At 33.2% G+C, this 21,081-nt stretch overlaps 2 protein-coding genes across 3 annotated transcripts in view; one reads left to right on the top strand and one right to left on the bottom strand.

Moving 5' to 3' along the window:
* LOC132702926 (dystroglycan 1) overlaps window positions 1-5,267 on the top strand; it is a 69,026-nt gene extending 63,759 nt beyond the window's left edge. Inside the window, exons 10-11 of one of the 2 annotated variants that reach the window (XM_060671807.1) lie at window positions 1,348-1,846; window positions 2,842-5,267. In XM_060671807.1, coding sequence (XP_060527790.1) covers window positions 1,348-1,846; window positions 2,842-3,092 — 750 coding nt within the window. In that variant the 3' untranslated portion in view covers window positions 3,093-5,267. The remainder of the gene's footprint in view (window positions 1-1,347; window positions 1,847-2,841) is intronic. The other variant, XM_060671798.1, reaches the window with a different exon arrangement.
* A 2,013-nt stretch (window positions 5,268-7,280) lies between these two features.
* Window positions 7,281-8,655, bottom strand: LOC132697971 (ras-like GTP-binding protein Rho1). The gene is made up of 2 exons (XM_060663779.1): window positions 8,479-8,655; window positions 7,281-8,378 (listed from the first exon to the last, which is right to left on the bottom strand). Exons 1-2 carry the CDS (start codon window positions 8,516-8,518, stop codon window positions 7,795-7,797), a joined length of 624 nt encoding a protein of 207 aa, XP_060519762.1. The 5' UTR covers window positions 8,519-8,655; the 3' UTR covers window positions 7,281-7,794.
* Between the last annotated feature and the right edge of the window lie 12,426 nt (window positions 8,656-21,081).

The following is a 21,081-nucleotide window of genomic DNA, read 5'->3' as shown; positions in this document are numbered from 1 at the left end:
GATACAATGGCATGCAAATTCTTCTATATCTCTACTTATTTTCATTATATTAAAGAAGGTGATGTAGGTGAAATATTTTAGCTTTGCTGATGATTCAGCGGTCATTACATATAAGGATGAATGGTAACTAACAAAAAATAAGCCTGAGATTGCACTACAAAAATAAAATCCTGGTTAGTTTGCTACCCCTAAATGTGCTCATATTTTGTCGTCTTCTCACTCTCACCTCGGCCCTTGCCAAATTTTAGACCTATCAAGCTAAATCATAAGAAATGTGAAAACGAGCGTAAAGTAATTAGAGGTCTATATTGATAAAAACGTTACGTGGAGAGAACAGTCAAATATGTTGTAAATAAAATTTGAAAATTCATCTACAGATTTATTTATTCAGGAACATGGATGGACAATCTTAAAAAAACTAGAAGCGTTTCGGAAGTACTTAATAACAGTATTTCTTCAAATATAATCGATATCCTACAGAGCTGTTGTTCAAAGATAGCGACGTACTAACGATAAATCAATTATGGACTAAAGCGGTTGTCAGATTTATGCTAACATCTAATTATAACAAAATAAATATCAGTGATGGACTTTGTATGGGAAATTCAGAAAATAGTACTATTGCTCTTTAGAGTCCCAAGCACTATTTGTCAAAATAGTGTTTATGTAGAAGGACCTAGATTTATAATAGTTTACCCCTTTAAATTAGATCTAAGCCTTACTACAAATGTTATAAAGAAATTTAAAAGTGATTGCAAACTAGTAATTGTAGAGTAAGGCTTTTTGTATAACTTAATGAAATTACTAGTTTTTAATTTTTTGTGGGGTTCTTATCTGTGTATAAGGAATTTTTTACGGTTAAAACCTAAACCTAAATTATTGTGCTTAAAAGGTTGCAGAGCAGTGAGGTAAATGTGAAATATTGATTTGTTTTTGAGTGATACATATTTTATATTTTGGTTAATGCATTTGTTTATACAAGACTTTGATATGATTTTTACTATTAATAAATGATTATAATAAATAAAATCAATGACCAAACAGTTAGTTATCAAGTTGATAATTTTTCGTGCACATTATTTAATTTTTTATAGTTTTTTTTTTATATTTCATCATTAAAATCAAAATTTGACATTTATGTTCAAATAATAACGACCAAATTTTCAGTAGAAAAAAATAAACTTTCGTATTTGTACATTTTTTCTATTACACGGAACGACATTCTACCTGATGTTTGGACAGAGAAAAGTTAAGGGGGAGAGGGTCGTGATATAATTAATTGTGTAGTTCCGAACTTATTCATGTTAATGTTTTAACAGCTTGCGGTATGTGTGTATTTTATTCCAGGAGCTTTTTGAGGAACCTTCAGCTAACAACTTCCACTTCCTTCCGTTTAAGCAAAAACGCGACCCCTCTTTCGATTCTACCGTTGTGTTATGGTTTAATAAATCTTTGCCAGTGGAGAAATGCCCGACTGACGAAATCAAGCGATTAGAATACATCCTTCACAACAGCGATCAAAAGAGCATATCGAACAGGGTCCACAGAATAATGTCGCCCGATTTCACGATATCTACTATCAAGGTACACCACATAGGCAACTGTAAAGTGAAACCTCAACTAATACCGACTGTTGCGCCGACATTTACCATTCCCATGAAATATCCTGAGGAAGTTACTCCGCCATCAGCCCAAAACGAAGTTATGATAACGTTTATCATACCCGCCATTATTATTGCTATTATGTTGTTTATGGCGGCCTTTGCCGCTTGCGTGCTTTACCGAAGACGAAGGAGGGGCAAAATGAATGTAGAAGAGAATGGAACCTCATCCTATGGAAATAGAGGTAACCATATATTTTTTGTACTACTGGCTCATATTACCCAATTTGTTTGAGATGAGGAATTGTCCTCAATAATTACGAATTAATAAATAGTTCATTGTGAACCATTATATATTTTTTAAATTTCTATGCTGATTTTGAAGAATACTGTACATTATTCATGTGAATACAAACTCAATAAAACTTTAAAAGATATATAGAAGATTACAAAATAATATAATTATCATTAATTATAAATCTATGTACCGGGGTCCCACCAAGAAAGTATTTAGCCATATGATCTGCAAAAGAACCAATTACCAAAAAGGCCATGACAAATCGCTAACCAAAATTTTTTAGTGCAACAGTATTTTTAAGTTTAGCTAACGCACAATATAAATATAAATTTAATTGTATTTTTAAAATTATTTTGGTCAATTGAGTGGTCAACTGGTCAAACCTAGCTCATTTTAAAGAGGAATAAAAGCTTAAAATATTGGTAAAAATCGCATCTTTGATATTTTATCTTAATACCTTCACTTTAATAAAAGATATCAAGATGATGTTTTCGCTGACTCTTTAAGCTCTATTTCCTGTATAATTATTAATTAAAATTACGTAGACTATAGTGCCTTTCGTCGTTTTTCCACTAAAAGTTACGCCATCTACTAGCCGTCCTAGGAACTTGAAAATGAATTCCTGCAATTTGTCATGACCTCTTTCCCATCATCTTCCTACCTTTTCCGCCGGCCATACAAGTCATACTTTCCGAAATACAGGCGGGGCGCTATTTTTGGAGGACACCACATTAATGAATTGTGTCTTTTCGTTAGATTTTTTCAATTTTTGTTTGTTTTTGTGTTTCATCTTAAAAAAACTATTTTTAAAAAGAAAAGATACCAATCAACCAGTCAACAGACTCGATTGGAATGATTTCAGACACATTTTGGTCCTTTTTTATAATTATTTATAACAAACTTAGGAGCAAATTTCATCATTTCAATGTGGCTACCCGGTAGGTATTCCCGTGATCTTCCAAGAGGAATTGGACGAGAAACCGGAATCTGGCACAAAAACGCCTGTGATTTTGAAAGACGAAAAACCGCCTCTGGCCCCCCCAGAATACAGCAAAAGTGGCTCAGTCAAATTGGATGATTCGGAACCATACCAGCCACCACCACCGTTCACTCGAACCCAAGAGGGCGCTAAGCAGGGCCGACCAAAACCCACCCCTACATATAGAAAACCTCCGCCTTATGTACCACCTTAACAATTATATTTCAGTTTTTACCAACAATAATATTTGTCCTAAAACTGCCATTGAGTACTTTACTAACTAGTAGTACTTAGTAACGCGTAAGGGTAGTAGGCAGCATGAAGCGTAACCTCCGCCAAAGTTTTGTGTGGGAGAACAAACCTGAACATCATTACATGACTTTATACCAAAGAAACGACATTTCTTTACTCTGCTTTTTAACGTGTTTCGCCACTCGGCGCGTGTTCCATTGTGCAGGCAATCCCGAATAATATTAGTTTCCATTTTATTATGGTGTTTTTTAAACTGTGTTCAAATTTAAACTTGGTTGAGATGAGACAAACATGGAACTATTCATTCTACTTGTTTAAAAGAAAAGTTTGTTTCCCAGCTGGTGTATTTGTGGGACACGTAAGAGAACGCGTAAGTTTATATTTTACTAATAATTGTAAAGTAGTTGTTAAGTAAGGAACAATTGTAATTTTAGCATATCGGATCGATGTATTTGTGTTTTGATATAATAAGAGTTGCATTTAACAATATAAAACTCTAGGATAATGGTCATGTAAGTAGGCATTCATTGTAGTTTTCAGAACATTACTTACAGGAGGAAAGAAATCAGTGTTTATGTACTTATTGGCAAATGCAATTTTATTCGGGTATGGCTTACAGTTCATTTGGTCCTATATTAGTATTAACCAATTTTTCTCACCATTTTGTCTTCTTTTTTTTTAATAGCACATTACTTTAACTGGTAATAATTTAAAGAGTTTATTCAAAAACTTAGAGAGCTTTTGAACATTTATAGAAAGAAGACTTTTTGATTTTTTTTATCATAGAAATTGGTAAAGCACTTCACATCGAACCAAAGCTTAGTTTTATAATTCATGTGTGCTTAAAAGTTATGTATAATGCTTTACCAGAATAGTTGAGCTTAAAATAAGACAACCTAACCTAACTAAACTTACTTAATCTATATAACCATGTTAAAACAACAAATGACGTTTTCTTAAATATATTTAAATCCCCGTAGGTGAGGAACTCAAGTGAAGAAAAATAATTTTCTTTTCTACTTTTTGAGAATTTGAAATTTATTAAGTTGTTGGATTTCAAAGACAATCTTATATTTTTAGGTTTATATTTACAAAGTTAGGGGCATGAATCTGACTGGTAATTTTCTCAAAATTGATCAAGTAACTGAAGTATTAAAGTTTTAAAAGTTAGTTCTTTTGCAAGGTACATCTGAAAATATTTTTAATTTTTTTGGTTTTGTCTGGTAAACGATAGATAATCAATATAAGATTACATTTTTCTCATACTGGAACTCTTTTTCTAAAAGGATTATACAGCTTTTATTTATATCAATCTCAGCTGTAAAATGGTAATTACATACCTGGCCAACTGCATAGTGTTTGGGAGACTGATTTCATTTTGTAGCATATCTTCAATCATATCAAAAATTATACTGGCATTACTCATAGAGTTTTATGTGTTCATAACAGACAAGTCATAAACTTAAACATCGCGGAAAGTAATTTTTATATTTAGTAGTTTTTATATTTGTGATAAAATGCGTATTTATTTGTAATTAGTTGGATATTTACCAATATTTTTTTTATGACTTATTAAGCGCATTAAACAAGAGGCTATTCTGGTCTAAAAGATCGTGATTAATATTGGATCCTTAAATGAAACGTTTAGGACTGTTTACTTCCAAAATGTAGATTTAAAAAATGTATCTGAACGTATCTTCACGTACGGCAGTGTGGTTGTAAGTGAATACGATTTTTAAGGTATTTAGTTCACATACATTTATGACATAGGCCTTAAGTTTAGTGCAGCTTTTCTTCCTTATTTTATGTATTTATGTGTTAAACTGAAGGTAATAAAGTGTATTTATTCAAGTGGTTTTCCCTACACAGCGAAAATATTTTAAGAAATTCAAACTCTTTATAGAAAACATTTTCTATCAGCTGCTCTGCAGCAATTTTTATGCGAGTAGATTGAATTGATTGGATTGACAAACTGATACGTGATCGAGTTTATGCATATAACTGTTAGAAAATATAGTAATATATGTAGTAAAAATTGATCCGCTTTCGGCGGCTATATTTTTAAAGAGATGAAAATGGCCTCCGCGCATGCTTATAAATTTTACCCACTAACCTGCAACTTCGTACCATTTTCTTTCTAAACGGCGGTCTACACACACTTAACTCGTTTTCCCAAAGCATTTAACGAGATCTGGACATATTCTGCCAGGTCTTATTGGTTGAAAACAAAATTTTAAATGTGCATAGTAAATGTCTTATCTCGATGTATTTTCATTGTCGCCTCAAAACAAAAATTCCTGTGCTATCAGCGTAGCTGTATATATAATACCTAGCTTGGTGCGGGCGCAGTTTGGCATTTACTGGTTAACGCTTGAAATAGTGAAAAATAATTAGATATCTTTATGAAAAAAAAACTGGTTACTGACAGTCTTTATTTAAAATCGTTTACGCATTTGCAAATCGGCGAATTTTACGACAAGGCTACCAAATTACAAAGCTACGGCGTAAACACTTCCATAAAACTTTAAAATTTGTAAAAAAGCGAAATATAATCTAAAATCAGACTCTAATAGTTAGATATCGAAATTTAGGGACACGTTGTTAAGGTATATTTATACATATTACCTTACCTTATCTTACTTCAGTCCGCAGTTCATAGTTAGTTAGTCAGTTAGCCTGCCCCAAAAAAATATTCTCAAACTTAACTAGTTTGAATGGTTTGGAATGAGAAGTGATTAAATAAATGTATATGTTTTTGTTCAAGTGAGGAAGCTATAATGTGTAGGTACTATTTACACCTGATTTAGCTATGAATATTATGGCAACAATGATGATCTAGGTAATTAAAAAAAAAAACTTGTTTAAATTTAAAATTCAAAGATCCTGAAACATCATTTGCTATTTAGATGAATTAAAACAAATATTTACTCTCGCACGACGTCTTCCCAAATTTGACACTAAAGTCGGCATCTTTAAAAAATTAAAATAATTCATCGATTGCATTTAACAAAAACGTGCTGAGAAAAAAATGAAAGTACGTTCTTAATTTACATTAAATGAAAATAAGAAACAGAGCCAGAACCGATCGGGTCAGTTCGCCTTTGCCAGAGTAGTTTGGAATAGCATATTAAAATATTTTCCTGGTTTTTGTTTTAAATTCAATTTTTTTTTCATAAAACTTACGCTGTGGATTACTTTTGTTCACCATTCTCCATGTCAACCAAATAAATGCCTAGACTGTGCTTGCGCACCGCTTCTTATCAAGATTTCTTCTTACCATCATCTACCTATTGCTTTATCTAGCTTATTACATTCTACGTGATTCACACAGGTCGTTCCTCTGTTTATATTTTTTTTACAAGTTCTTAAATTTTGTCTGAAAATATTAAATAATTCAGAAAATATATATTGCGACAGTCGCGTTTGTTCTATTTAAGTTTGCAGTCACATTTAATGTATTATAAGCTCAAGCGTTACCTATCCACAATTTCGTAACGATAACAAATAACATACACCCTAACCGAAACAACCTGTGACGCCAAATCATCAAGGGGGTGGCCAGTTTATCTTACATTTAATACAAACTGAAAAACTTTGGGAGCGCGTGGAAACCAGAGCAGTTGGGGCAATTTAAAGTTAAACATTTTTTAAAACATTGAGTAAATATTTGTAATTTACTAACGCTATTTTCCTTAAAGCAAACACTTCTAATTGTGTTTTTGGCCACTGATTGTTGCATTTAATGTACGCTTCTGGCTGACGCGCACCTATCTTTATACTCATAGCATAATTTTGCCCTTACCTTGCCTCTTCACTAAAAATAGAAATTTGATAATTTCTACAGGCTAAGTATCTGCAAGTCGTCGTCAGTTACGCAATAGGGATTTTCGGACTTGCGTGCGCCGCTTTTTATTCGGCAGACAGCGAGAGAAATGCTCATCAACAGGATTCTTGGAAAATGGAGTGTGTTGATGCAACGGACTTGTTTTATCTGGTGATTCATACAGCAAAGAATTTATTATACTAAATACTAATTGGCCAAAATCATAAAAAATATTTTCAATGTTATCGCTTCTGTTGTGTTATTCAGTTATTTTTACTTTCTCCTAGAATTGGCTATTTTATGTTTGAAGTACAATATATAGATCGCTTTATAGGAAAACAGATTTATTCACTGAATACATAATATTGGAAAATTTAAAGCTATTACATCAATATTTAACGCAGTACAACAATATTCACCAAGTTCCAGAAACAACTTCGAAAACTCCGCGAAAAAAACTTTTAATTTACATTTTAAGTTTTATATATATATATATATATATATATATATATATATATAGGAATAATACATACGCACCACTAGTTCTGAATAAAGTAAATCTATGCAATAGTACAATATAAAAAGAAATGATATATAAATCTAATCGAATTAATTGTGGGTGTGGACATACGTTTTTGTGCGTTAAAAATAAAAACTGAATTTAAATAAAAACACACGACACTTACATGAAAACTATGTCCACACAGGAAAGGAAGTTAAACAAAAAATAACATAAGTGAAAATAAGGGGTTTATTGTTAGTCAATACATCATGCAAAAAAGAGCCCCCTCGGTAAATTATAAATCACACAAGGATTAATATAAACCAGAAAAGCAGCGGTTCAGAACATAATACAACGGTGCTTCTTCTTCTTCTTCACTTGCAGTGCGGCACGAGTAGCATTCTCAAACACTTCCCGTACTCCCTCTTTGCTTTTAGCTGAGCATTCTAGGTAAGCAAATGCATTTATTTTTTCTGCCATAGATCGACCATCCTGTGGCTTAACTGGCTCTTGTTTCATTTTTTTCAGTTCATTGATTGTAGTGGGGTCGTTGCGAAGATCTTTCTTATTACCCACCAAAATGATTGGCACATTTGGGCAGAAGTGTTTAACCTCGGGTGTCCATTTCTCGGGTATGTTTTCTAACGAATCCGGGGAGTCAACTGAGAAACACATTAATATAACGTCGGTGTCCGGATACGACAGAGGCCTCAGGCGATCGTAATCTTCCTGTCCAGCGGTATCCCACAATGCTAGCTCCACTTGTTTTCCATCAACTTCTATATCCGCTACATAATTTTCAAATACTGTAGGCACATACACTTCAGGAAATTGATCTTTACTAAATACAATTAACAGGCACGTTTTTCCGCAAGCGCCATCACCGACGATCACGAGCTTTTTTCGGATAGCAGCCATCGGACCTACCGAAAAACACAAGTTAACGCCTATTTAACAATGGCCTAAAGATGGCTGACATTAAATCACCTCAAGAGCGGGGATAAACGAATTTATACTGCCTACCTTTCCCAAAGTCCTCCTGTTTGGACCAACAACAAAACATCCAGCGATTTGACAATCGTTTGGAGTCGTCGTGATTTACTTTGGAATCACGTACTTGTTGGTTTTTTTCACGTTATTTCCTATTATTCCAAACAAATCAATCTTAAACTAGGGAAATGAAACCAGTGTTGCCAAACATAGACATTTATTTACACTAGCCTTCAATTTTTATTTCCAATAAGAACACAGACCATGGAAAACAAAAGTAAAAAATATTTGCTTTAATTTATTTTCATTTGGAACACTTGGCTTAGATTGAAACTAACACCGGTGATTTATTTGCACCAGTTTAGCGCGAATAGTGACATCATCTATCCTGTTCAAAACAAGGTTATCAGCATGAGAGAATCAAAAACCTTTTGAAGTTGATTTTATTATGTCGGCTCTTAATGCAAAAATTTTCGCATGAAAAGTAAATCTTTGATACAGTATAAAGTGGACTATAATAATTATGGATGGATTTAACGACTTTAATACGTCACACATCCTTCTTTCCGGTTGGCCGAAAATGACAACCGCAACCCATATGAGAATAACCGTCCTTTTTTGTTTATCTTTCTTCGGATTCGATAGTAATTATACAACAGAATATACAATAGAAACACTCGTGCGCAAAGAATATAGTCTTTTACCTAGCACCTCCACCGAAAGTTTGACTGACCGGACTGATCAGGAAGGGAGCCAGGAGGAGATAAAGGAAATGCTGAATTAGAAACTCTTGATGAGATGTCAGATATCTATTTAGTAACCAAAGAGAGAAACAGAAAAGAATAATTTGTTATCTATGCAAATATCACCGTTAGTTGTGAATGACAACGAAATTCGTTTTCATAGTACCTCCACTTTACTATTTTCAGTTTTTAATGAACTTATCAGTCCCAAATGCTTGGTTTTAACAATAAAAGATTTCAATAAAATAAATATAAATAGATCTAAAATAAAATGAAATTAATGTATTTAGGGTTCACGAACCTTCAACGAAAATTTGAACTAATCAAATGACCATTATAACACGAACAACACTTTAAAGCAGATTTGCTAAGTAGTGGACGTCAAAAATTCTTAAAAATCAAAATATTTTTCTAAATGTTATGCCCATATAATGTATGTAATATATGTAAAATAATATCAATCTTTTTTTATATCACACGATATTTAAATAAAAAATGTTCTTTATATGTTTGCTTTGACTCCTCTGATAGAAATTACTTTGTTAAAGGTGCATCGACAAAGCGCTTATGAAATTTTATCCGATTAGCCGGAGTTATGGTATTCAAGATTTTAATTTTAATATCAGCCACCACAAACTAAGGAATAAATTTATATTTAACAAAATTATGATTTAAGGGTACCTTCCGGTTTGCAATTTATATGGGATGTTTTGGGACTTTTATTAGCTACAAAAAATAAGCATCTCAGGTGAGGGTTTTCCTTGATCCTTTCTGCTTAAGGTTTTAATTTCTATTTCTTCGCTTTGTGATATTTATAAACTGAGAGGCCGATGAAGGGGAAAATTCAAGAGTTGCCTACGACATTGGGATATTTTTACAATTATTTTGACCATTTTATGAAGTTCCGTTTATATTTTAAAATTAGAATTCATGTTCTTCGGTACATTCGTAGATTAAAAGCTCTTAGGCTGATTTCATATGAAGAAGTCAGAAATCGATAAAGGTATGGTCGGAAGTAATTCTGTACCACAACTAAAAAAAGGTGAGATAGATCTTGGTGAGAACAAACACACTTAAAATATTGCCTATTTAAATGTAACCACAAGCATTGAATTTCAGTTGTTTAGACTAAAAAAATTGGTAGTTTTCTCATACTAATTTATGTCAGAAAGCAAAAAAAGGAAGTAATAATGAGGGCGGGGGCTGATGACAACCGAGGCGACATAGGGTTAGACGTCTTAGTTCACTTCGAAAAAATTTCAAATCGAGTCCCTCTGGGTCAACAATATTACGAATAACAGAATTAGAACTGTTTAGGTTAGACCGATAAATAATATGAATCAAAAATAAACTTTCCAATAACACCCAAATCTCAACATGGTAGAGTACAGAACAATTAAAGATAAGGGCGTCGACAGGTTTATCTGAATAACTTATAAAACACAATCAATTAGTTAATTTCTTTTTAAAAATTTGAGATTTAGTGGTTGTTTTTATGCCTACACCAGAAATATATGTATGCTGTCGAAGTCACGATAAATGATAAATAAGGCACCGGTATCGACCTTTTAAAATATATACCGGCGCACTAATTCATAATTGGTCCATTGTGTGCCCACGGGCACCCACATTGGTTATGTCGGATTTTCAGTAGTTTCAATAGTTGATTTTTGATTGGGTATTTTGTGGTTGATCTAGCGATTTTAATTTTTGACATCAGAAGCGGGATCAGGATTTCCGGTAACATTCGGACAATGAAAGTGACGATAATGACCGCGACTAGTGCACTGCTTAATGAATGTGCTATTCTTGGATGGATGAACTCAAATATTGTAAATTTACGGTTTCGAAAAGAAGCAGCAAAGTGGATTGAGGTCCCTAAATCAACAGAAAAAATTGATATTCTGAGTTTTTTGTAGTTTTTGTAAAGCGAATAGATTCATTCAACTTGTTGCTATAATGTTTGCTTCCACTAAGTTGCAAGGGCGACTAGGCAAACGATCTTTGCCTTTGTCTTATAGTAACCAAAATAAATCCTGTTCATAAGGCAGCTTGATTTTAAAATAGTCTAAAATGGAACAAAGTGATTCCGTATGTCGACCATCTTCAGGCCTAAAGCGAAGAACAGATAAAGTTCTAGGTCATTTAAAGCTTAAATTTAGTGAAACCTTTCCTTTTTTTATTTAGCACAGCTTCAGATTCTTCTGAACGACTTCATATTATTTTAAGAAAAGGATTTAATCAAATTGATTATCGCTTTATGTTTTTGGTTCAAATCGGGAATGAAATTTCCAAGTTTGGGAAAACAATTTTTTGGGCTATATCTTGAAAGCTGTTTGTCTCAAAAATTTGTTGACTACACCACTGGATTCTATGTAAAAGATCTATCAACAGCGATTTTTACTTTTTTTCTATCTCACAGGGTGTCTGAAATATACCATTCCAAAAATCAGAAAATTTACTAGGTGTTAATCATTCAACAATTAATCGAATGGTTAGGAGATTTGGGGAAGCTGGAATAGACTATAGATAACGTGATCAAGACGGGAAAAGGGTTACAAGTCAAATCGATGAACGCTTTCTCCGACAACAGGTATTGCGAAACAGAATATCCAGTACCTAGTAAGATTGTTTCATTATCTGTATTTATATTATACTAACGCTAAGCTAATAAGAGTTCGCTGGGTTCGTTCGCCGTAGATACATAATTAGGTCGCAGAACGACGATCCGCCATTCGCTCGATGATCCAATACATATTTATTTGTTCTCCCGTGACAGTAGATACCAGTTGCATATACGAGGTTAGCGCCAAAATTTCCCGGCCTGACATAGATGCAGCTCCAGTATCACGATAAAACTTTGTCTTCTTTTAAATATATATCTTAGTAGGCTGTGAAAAAAAAAATGAAGTCTTGCGTGAAATAGTTTTTTATTGACGGCATTTTAAACAAGACGTGTCCGTGTGAGTATAGAGCAGTAATAACGTTTTTGACAAAAGACGAGTGAGCACCTAAAATTATTAAAGAAAGGCTGAATGGTGTGTACGGCCAAAGTTCTCCTTCGTATTCTGTAGTGAAAGAATGGGCAAAACGTTTTCGAATGGGACAGGAGTCCCCTGAAGATGATTCAAGAACTCGTCCACCAGTGGAGGTTATAACGGAGGATATTGTTGCGATTGTAGAAGAGGTGGTATTGAGTGATAGACGTTTAAAGGTCAAGGAAATTTCAGAAATTACTAAGCTTTCTGATACAAGTGTTCGTCGAATCCTGCATGATCATTTAGGTATGCATAAGGTTAGTGCAATATGGGTTCCTAAAAACCTTTCGCCTATTCAAAAACAACGCCGTGTCGAGTGTGCGCGGTCTTTTTTGAACTCTGTGATCGAAACTATTGTGACGGGAGATGAAACTGTGGTTCTCTGTTATGACCCTCTATGGAAAAAAGAATCAATGGAGTGGCGTCGTAAGGGTGAAGCACATCCAAGAAAATTCAGAGTCTGCCAGTCAACAAAAAAGGTGATGAACACGATCTTTTGGGATTGTGAAGGAATTCTTTTGATAGATTTTTAAGAAAGTAATACAACTGTCAATGGTGTTGCCCTTTTAGAGCGTGGGTTCCAACAGATAGATCATCCTCCCTAGAGTCCAGATATGGCCCCCAGCGACTATTATTTGTTTGGATATTTGAAAAAGGACTTACGTGCACGGCTGTTTAAAGACGAAGTTGAGTTAAAAGAGGCTGTTTTAGCTTAATTTGCAGACAAACCAAAAGAATATATTTTTAAAGGGTTTGAGTTGTTAATAAAGAGATGTAATACGTGTATTGAAGTTAAGGGGATTATATTGAAAAATAATAAAACATTGTTAGTCTACTTTGTTTCTTTCATATTTAGGCCGGGAAATTTTGGCGCTGCCCTCGTACCTATACGTACCCGCTTTCTACGAAAGGTCACGAAATCGTGTCGCGGTCATCTTTGACCGTTTGATATCGACGGTAGCGGGTTGTCTATCGATCGGCATTTTGCAGAGGACGCGGGTTATTACGTCAGTACACGTCACCCACCCCAAGTCAGCAACGCGCCAAGTCGGCGGGCATATCAATTCGCCGGATTATAGTCGATCAAAATACACGAATCGCCTCTTTTTTGCCCTTCTTAATTTCGCTTCTTCGACGTTTAATACTAACTAAAATCGAGTGATTCAAAAAAAAACTTGCATTCGAACAATTCTAAAACTTTATATATAACATTTTTAAGTGAATAATAGTCCGCCCGACATCCCTGCGTTTTTAATATAACGGAATAAATCACCCCATTAAAGTTACTTAATAGTCCTATCAAAAGAGTCATTTCCAATAACAACAATTCCCACAGATCTGGATTTTGGTGGAGACCTTGTGTCCACCGTGTGCCACATAAAACGATCCACTGTACGATCTGGAAACCCATAGGAGATACGAAAAAAGGTTTCGCAAGTTTCCTGAAGGTTTAAGATATTATAATTTTGTTTATACAGGGTGTCGTAAGTGTCCTCCCCACCTACATCAACTTTTATATATTAAATCGAACACTCTGTATATTTCGCCATTTTTGGAATCTTTGGTTAAAATAAAGGTCACTTTCTTAAAAAATTTCTACTCGAATTTTGCATAGTTTAGGCAGAAATTGAGGTTATGTATTTTTTTTTCATATTTTGACTGCCCCATATAAAATTGTGTTGCTACGCTACTGAAATTTAACCACAGAGTAAGGATATGATGCACTACTCAATCAGTTTGACAGCTATACAGGGTGTCCCAAATACGTGGTGCCGTTTTGACGAATTCAATTAACAGAATCTCAAGATTTTCAAATAGAACACACTATATATTTATTCAGATATCAATTCTAAGACAAAAAATAAGGAAAGTTTGAAATTTATCTTATATTTAAATTTTACTTACTTTTTGAAACATTCGAGGTTTAAGATAACACCTGTATAAATTCTTCTTGAATTTAAAGCTGCCCCCACATTAGGTCACTTGTTGGCAATATTAAGTATTTTTTTAACAGCAAAGACATATACGAATAAAACCTATTGCTAACAATACAGGGTGCCCATTAATACGTGCAAATTTTGAAAAAAATCGACTCTATACTATACACTTTATTAGATTTAATAAATCTTTTTAATTCATATTTAGAGAAACATTTAATAGTTAATTATCTAGCTTGATTGAAAATTCCCAATAGTAAAAGTAAATGATGAAAGTTTCTAGGCTAACTAAACAAGTTAAGAAATTTGAATAAATAAATCTATAAAACAAAAGTGAACCAAGAGTTCGTTAATTTGATCCATAAAGTTTAGTTAAAAATGTTCCTGTTAAAATGCTCGTTTCATCTGGCATCAAAACAACCAATAAATATCAAAATATTTAAAAATGTAGTTGGCTATGACATGACAATCTTTTTTTTTTTGACGCATTAAGTTATAAAGAAACTTTTATACGGGTGTTGCCTTAAATCTCGAATATCTCAAAAAGTAAGTAAAATTTAAATATAAGAAAAGTTACAAAGTTCCCTTATTTTTGTCGTAGAACTGATATCTAAATAAAAATATTGTGTATTCGATTTGGAAATCTTGAGATTTTGTTAATTGAATTCGACAAAACTGCACCACCTATGGTGGTTAAATTTTGGTTGCAATACCTGAATCAGTAGCGTAACAACACAATTTTATATGGGGCAAAAGTATCCATCGCTTCTTCGAGTGCTAAAAAAGTTAATCAAGGTCGAAAGATAAACGGTAAGTTTAATAAAAAAAAATATTGCACTCAAAATGTATATCATATAATAACTACAATAACGGCACTGAGAATCACCATTTCTAATATATCACGACTCTAAAATTTGAAGGATCTACATTGTACATTGCATACCCACATCCAATATATACAGGGTGTCTTCAATCTGGTATGGTAAACTGTAAGAAGCAAAAAATTTAAAATTTTGCAATTAAATATTGGTGAGAATAATCCGGCTAAAATGTTCTCAATATAGCGGCACATCCGGATATATTGGAAGAATGTGTCAAGTGTCTTGTATATATTATTGCTTTTTTGGATTCACGGAAAATGCTAGATTTATTTTATGTATTTTAATTGTTTCTTTTTTCAACATGTATTATTAATAATATAATTTGGTCAACCATTTTCTCAGAAGAATCCAAGGAAGGAATTTTATATATAAAATTCTATTTAAAAATAAGAAAGTTGACATCCACTTCCGGTATATCCGGAAGTGCTGCCATCCTGAAAATATTTTAGCTGTATTGTCACACCAATATAACAGATCGACGAGTTTCTTGGAGGTTGACTCTGTTTACATAATCAGCACTTAATATAAGTAAAATACTTTGTCCCCTTAGGAAGTCTGTCACGAGTCAGTTCGGACATTTCCTGTATTTTTGTCACGGATTTAATAGCGAACGGATGTCTTCATTTGTCAATTCTGACAGTCACGTCACACGTCACTCAGTGACCGTATTCACTCGGTTTTTTCAAAAATGTTCTTAAAACCTAAAAAATTATTACCTAGAAAATTATAGCATGCAACATGTTGACCATCTTCTTCAGTCATTGAGTACTCGCTGAGCTGCGCTAATCTCCTGCCAAAACATGCTCGTCGTTAAAATAACGTTAATCAAACTTGTTGCATAATACACTAATTTGTGTGTCTTAGTCTATGATATACAATTTATGCCAGAAATATTTTTTTTGTGAAACTTGTCGGTTTTAGGAAAAATCTAAAACACCGAAAATTTTGCCTTATGTCCTGCAATCTTTTTTCGAACAGATGGGGGAAAGATGGAGACTTCTGATGGTCTACCCGAGCTCTCCACCAAAACGTAGAACTCTCGGAATTTTTGTTAATTCAATACTATTTTCATATCTAATTTGTTGATGTTAAAGAACAGGCTGAAAGTTAATTTACGAAAATAAAAAATTTGTTACTTCAATTTTGAAAAAACCAGCATGTTTTTTCGAGTAATTTTACGTAATTAGTTTAAGTAAAAAGAAAACAAAAAACCTCACTAAGGCCTACTTTCAAACGCAACGTCTTTCATTCTATGATCAGTAAAAATAATTCTTAGATGTAAAAGAAAACATTATGACAAAGGAGTTTTTTGTACTGAATACTCTCTGCCGTGTAGCAATTTTGTTAATTTCAAGAAAAACCTAGTGGAATGGTCTTCAAAAATTTGTTCTCATGAGGAAATTAATTCTTTCTTTGAATGAAACACAAATTAGATATTAACGGGCAAGCTATAGTGACGTGAAATAAAAACTGTCGCATAAATATCACGGCAGGAGCGACCACGAACGTATTGTGGATTTATTATATTTCCCTATTGTAAATGTTCTTTTTTTTCATTACAAAATGAACATCTAGGTTATTATTATTACTTCCTTTCATGCCTAAATTTTTGTTGCGTTACTTCCATTCCGTTTCGTTTGTTAACTAACTGGAAACTCAACGTTAACCCAAGCCTAATCTGTTGGCGCAATTGTCAAACTAATTTTACGTAGTGGACTGTGCGTCCCTATGCACCAATGCATTTAATATAGATTATCGCATGGATCGCTAGCATGGGGCAGTTTCTTTGTAACAATATTAAAGGACGAAATTTGCTTAAAGATGATCAGAATATCATGCAAATAATCAATTTTGATTTCCTAATTGCGCGGATATTAATAAAACATTCCGCTGATGTAGAGGATAAACGGAATATTAAAAAATAACATTAGTTTGATTAATACACATGTGTCAGAAAATACATTCTTTGGAGATAACAGCACTGTGAAAGGGAACCCATTTAAAAAAATGTTTAAAATATATAATTCATGCGAAAAACAAAGTTATAAAATATTCATAATATTAAAATTTTGTCAGCTATAACTTATATGATCCAATCTAATGAATTTCTGCGGTGAATCGTTACAGATAACATTCACCACAAAAATTACCGGAACATTTTTTCTCATTTTTTTTCATAATTTCAATTAGGTAAGATATTACACAATAATATAATAAACTACTATTTGCAAATCGTCTGGACTACTTCTGGGTCGGTTGTTGATGAATTAGACATGCCAATCATCCTGTTGGATTATTCAACTAACCAAACTCAGGTTCTTGGATATAATCAATTCTACCAATGACCAATGACAATGACATATCTAAACATCAATCTTAAGAGGGACTCAGGTCTTTATCTTTCACCAAACAGTCATCAGTTATCCGAGACAGTATTTATGACCCATGAAGAAGCTATTGCAGGAGGAATACAAAATATTTGTAAATAAAATTAGAGTAGCCAGTGGAAGTTTCTTTGACAGATATAATAAAATATTATAACATGCATTATACACATAAAATAATAAATATTATTTATTATTTATTACAAGAGGATAGAGAGGCTGCAAATACGTAGGTTATTGTTTTCTGCAGTAGGCATGCACTACTTCAACTATGAATTCTAAGAATAAAAAATTCTATTAATGTGTTTTATTTTTTTATTACCTATTTTCTCATTGGTGCTTATAAAAAGTTAAATGTTTGTTTTGCCATATAGGTTTAGATCGCAGTATTATTTTATTAACTTAATTTCATTTCTTCTATCCCTGGCACGTTAAATACAAAGAAGATTCCTTTCAGGCTGAACTTGACTTTATCCGAAATTCCCACTACACAATGTTTTACTTAAAGTGACTATTTTCCTCTAAAATACACGTACGCACATAACTAGGATTTATAACCGAGGTACGGTATTGGGAAAACCGGTGTTCTTAAAATTTTGAAAAAAAAAAAAATTAAGTAATTCGGCTGCAAATTATTTTGAGGTTTTGAAATTCTAAAAACTCTAAATTTTTAAACACGTTTTCTGCAAAATTTTCTTACATTAACGATACTTTTCCTTTTTGTTAGATGCTGCTATTGCTGCTACTCTATCTCTAAAAGGAAAGTAGTTAGAGGTGCTCCAATATTTCCAGAAATAAATGTCGGTAACTCCAAAATAACATAATGGTTTTTAATAAAGTTGGAGTACTTAAAAAGGGCTTTGCTAGGCTATCAAACGTGATAGGGATAGGGAGAGTTTCATAAACAATATCTTTTATTCTACTCCAAAGGTAAAAGTCCAGAACACTAAGGTCCGGAGATCAGGCTGGCCACGGAAACAAACTGCCGTTTCCTATCCAAGAATTTTTTAAAATGTTCAAATAATTATGGTCTTTAACTGTACCATGGCCCTGTAATTCGACCATCCAAAATACTACACCAGACATTTACACTCCACAGATTTTGATAATTCACTTCACGCACGAGGATAAGGATTCACTGACCACCCATAATGATCGGAGATCGTAAAACAAATAATAATAAAATAATAAAAATAGAAATAGACACGAATAATCTAATCACACCCGCTAGATCAACTAGAAAATAGCCAATCAAAAATAACTTTCGGAGCTACGCAAAATACGACCTAACCAGTGCTTTTATAAAGCCAGACTATATTCGCCGGTTAGGGTTTCGTTCACTTCGGAAAAATACCATGAATCCACAATATTACGAATTATAACTGTTTAGTCTAAACCGATAAATAATTCGAGTCAAAAATAAATAATTCATAACAATTAACACGCAACCCAAAATATGCGAGAGTATCGACACTTAAAGCTAAGGGCGCAAATTGACTTCTTCATTGGTGTATAATATTCGAGATAAAAAATTGAAATTCTCATCTAGGCAATTTAGGCAATCGCCGTACTCTAATCTTCTATCAATTCAATATGATAAGAGCGTAAGATAGTGGTCGTTTAAAATTCGTTGTACGTATATTTAATTAATATCCAAGTCCAAACTTATTCTTCTTAAGCTTAAATGGGGATGTGGGAATAGGCAACAACATTAAAGACGTTTTCTTTTAGGCACTGGGTTGGAATTAATTGGTTTTGTTTAGCGTTAACTAAAATGTCTCCTATTGGGATAATTTGCTGCGCTTAGCCACAAATGCGTTTTACTGCCACTGAATAAGATATTTTTAATGCAATAAATCCAATTAGAGTAAGAAAACCCAAAGGTTAGATAAATTTAAACTGACTATTCAAATAATTAAGAGATTTTGACAAGTATAAAATAACGCCATGAAGGGTGCATATAGCGTTGTCTCAGATAGGTTTTTTTTTCTATTAGCCTAATTTCACATCCTACTTAAAACGCAAACTATTATGATAACATCTGGAGGCAAAAAATGTTTTTATCACAATCTCGATACTTACAAAAGAATTGTTTTATTTCTTTTTTTTTTCAACATTTGAAAACAGATCAGGATACCATAACGTAGTAAGAATGTCTATGGTATTGTAAAAAACTTATATAAACTAAGGCAAATAACGAATTTGTTTAAGTTTTAAGTTCTTTTATTCGGAAAGAGTAAAAAGCATCTAATAAATAAGATTTTAATTTGTTTCAGCCTTAAAGCAGTGTTCAATCTAAGTGTCATTAATATGAGAAAATTTTAAAGAAAACGGGTTTTAAAATTGCCATTACGCACTCTGGTGGCCATTTGAGAACCTCCAAAATAATCTCCCGAAATTTTTCCATTACTGTACCTCGTTACATTAACATTGCTCAAGTTAATTCTCTAGAATTGATTTATGTTTCTAATGGTAACTTGTGAAAAAGTGTCTGTCCATATTTTTTGGCGACTTGTGAGCAATATCCAACCTACTCATATTGACAATTCAGATATTTTTATCCCTGGTGTTCCTTGAAAGATTCTTAAATTTTCTCTGTAATTGTAGGTACTCGGTCACTACAGTTATACACAACTTCCCATTTATTCTTTGCATAATGACGGCAATGTAGTGGGATATCGTAAAAGGAATATCGATATCTTTGAGCCAGGTATACGTATAATAGATGTGTATTATACGATCCACGTTCCTATAACGCGGATTAAACGCAAACAAATCGGCTTCAGTGTCGTTCGGCTCTTTTTTTGATTAACATGAATAATAATCAGTAATTCAAAAAGAATTTAAAAGCGTAGGTATTGCGATTTCAGACATAATTTCTTTTAACCACATAACTGCAGTCTTAAATTGTATCGTAGATTTAATACAAATGTGTTAATGGGGTGATTCTAGCCATGCCGCGTGTGCGTTTCAAGAACTCTGATGTACGCAGGGAACGGAGCCAGATCACAGACGCCGTTTCTCTTGAATACGGCTCCAATGTTTCACTTCTATCGCGAGCAGGCCTTGCGTTTTATAAAAGCGCAGCACCGCGATTGCTAGTCAGTTGAAAAGAAAAGCCGGAACGCCCCAATATAAATAATCGAATGATGTAAATGAAAACGTTATATAAATTATTTGTATTGTGTAATCTATTCTATTATTTTGGACGAAATAAATTTTAAGTTTCGGTATGTCGTATGCGGAGTGACTTGTTTAACTGTTGCGTTTAACGAGACCGAATTATTTTTGTCAATTTAAAATAGTAACAATATTTTCAACGATACATAAATATATATAATTATAGAGAGGTAACCAAGTCGGTATAAGCAATATTTTAAACTCGTTTTGTTAAATTATGGTAGTTTTATTTTTAAATTATCTTATGGTATTACCAGTTTTATTAACTCTTTAGCGTTACCCACGGTGTTCAGCGTAGATGCTAGAGTTAGCTTTGCTGCGTCATCGGAACGATTTGATCGCGAAACGTGGGTTTCAATCCTTAGAATCCAAAACGAATAAGTGATAAACTGCCTGACAAACCCAACGTGAATGAGTTTGACTGAGGGCAAAGAACACAAGCGGCAGCAAGCAGCGCTACGCAAGGAAGATTC

The sequence above is a fragment of the Cylas formicarius genome, unplaced genomic scaffold (assembly GCF_029955315.1).
Source record: "Cylas formicarius isolate icCylForm1 unplaced genomic scaffold, icCylForm1.1 PGA_scaffold_10__41_contigs__length_53128322, whole genome shotgun sequence".
Taxonomy (NCBI): Eukaryota; Metazoa; Arthropoda; class Insecta; order Coleoptera; family Brentidae; genus Cylas; species Cylas formicarius.
The sequence above is the reverse complement of the archived record's forward strand: the minus strand, read 5'-3'. Positions and strand labels throughout refer to the sequence as shown.

Excerpts from the sequence above, each read along its gene's own strand:
- LOC132697971 (XM_060663779.1), bottom strand. The coding sequence starts at position 8,518 with ATGTTTTGTTGTTGGTCCAAACAGGAGGACTTTGGGAAAG. Across the intron at positions 8,379-8,478 it reads ACAGGAGGACTTTGGGAAAG|GTCCGATGGCTGCTATCCGA; the intron begins GTAGGCAGTATA and ends GTTTTTCGGTAG.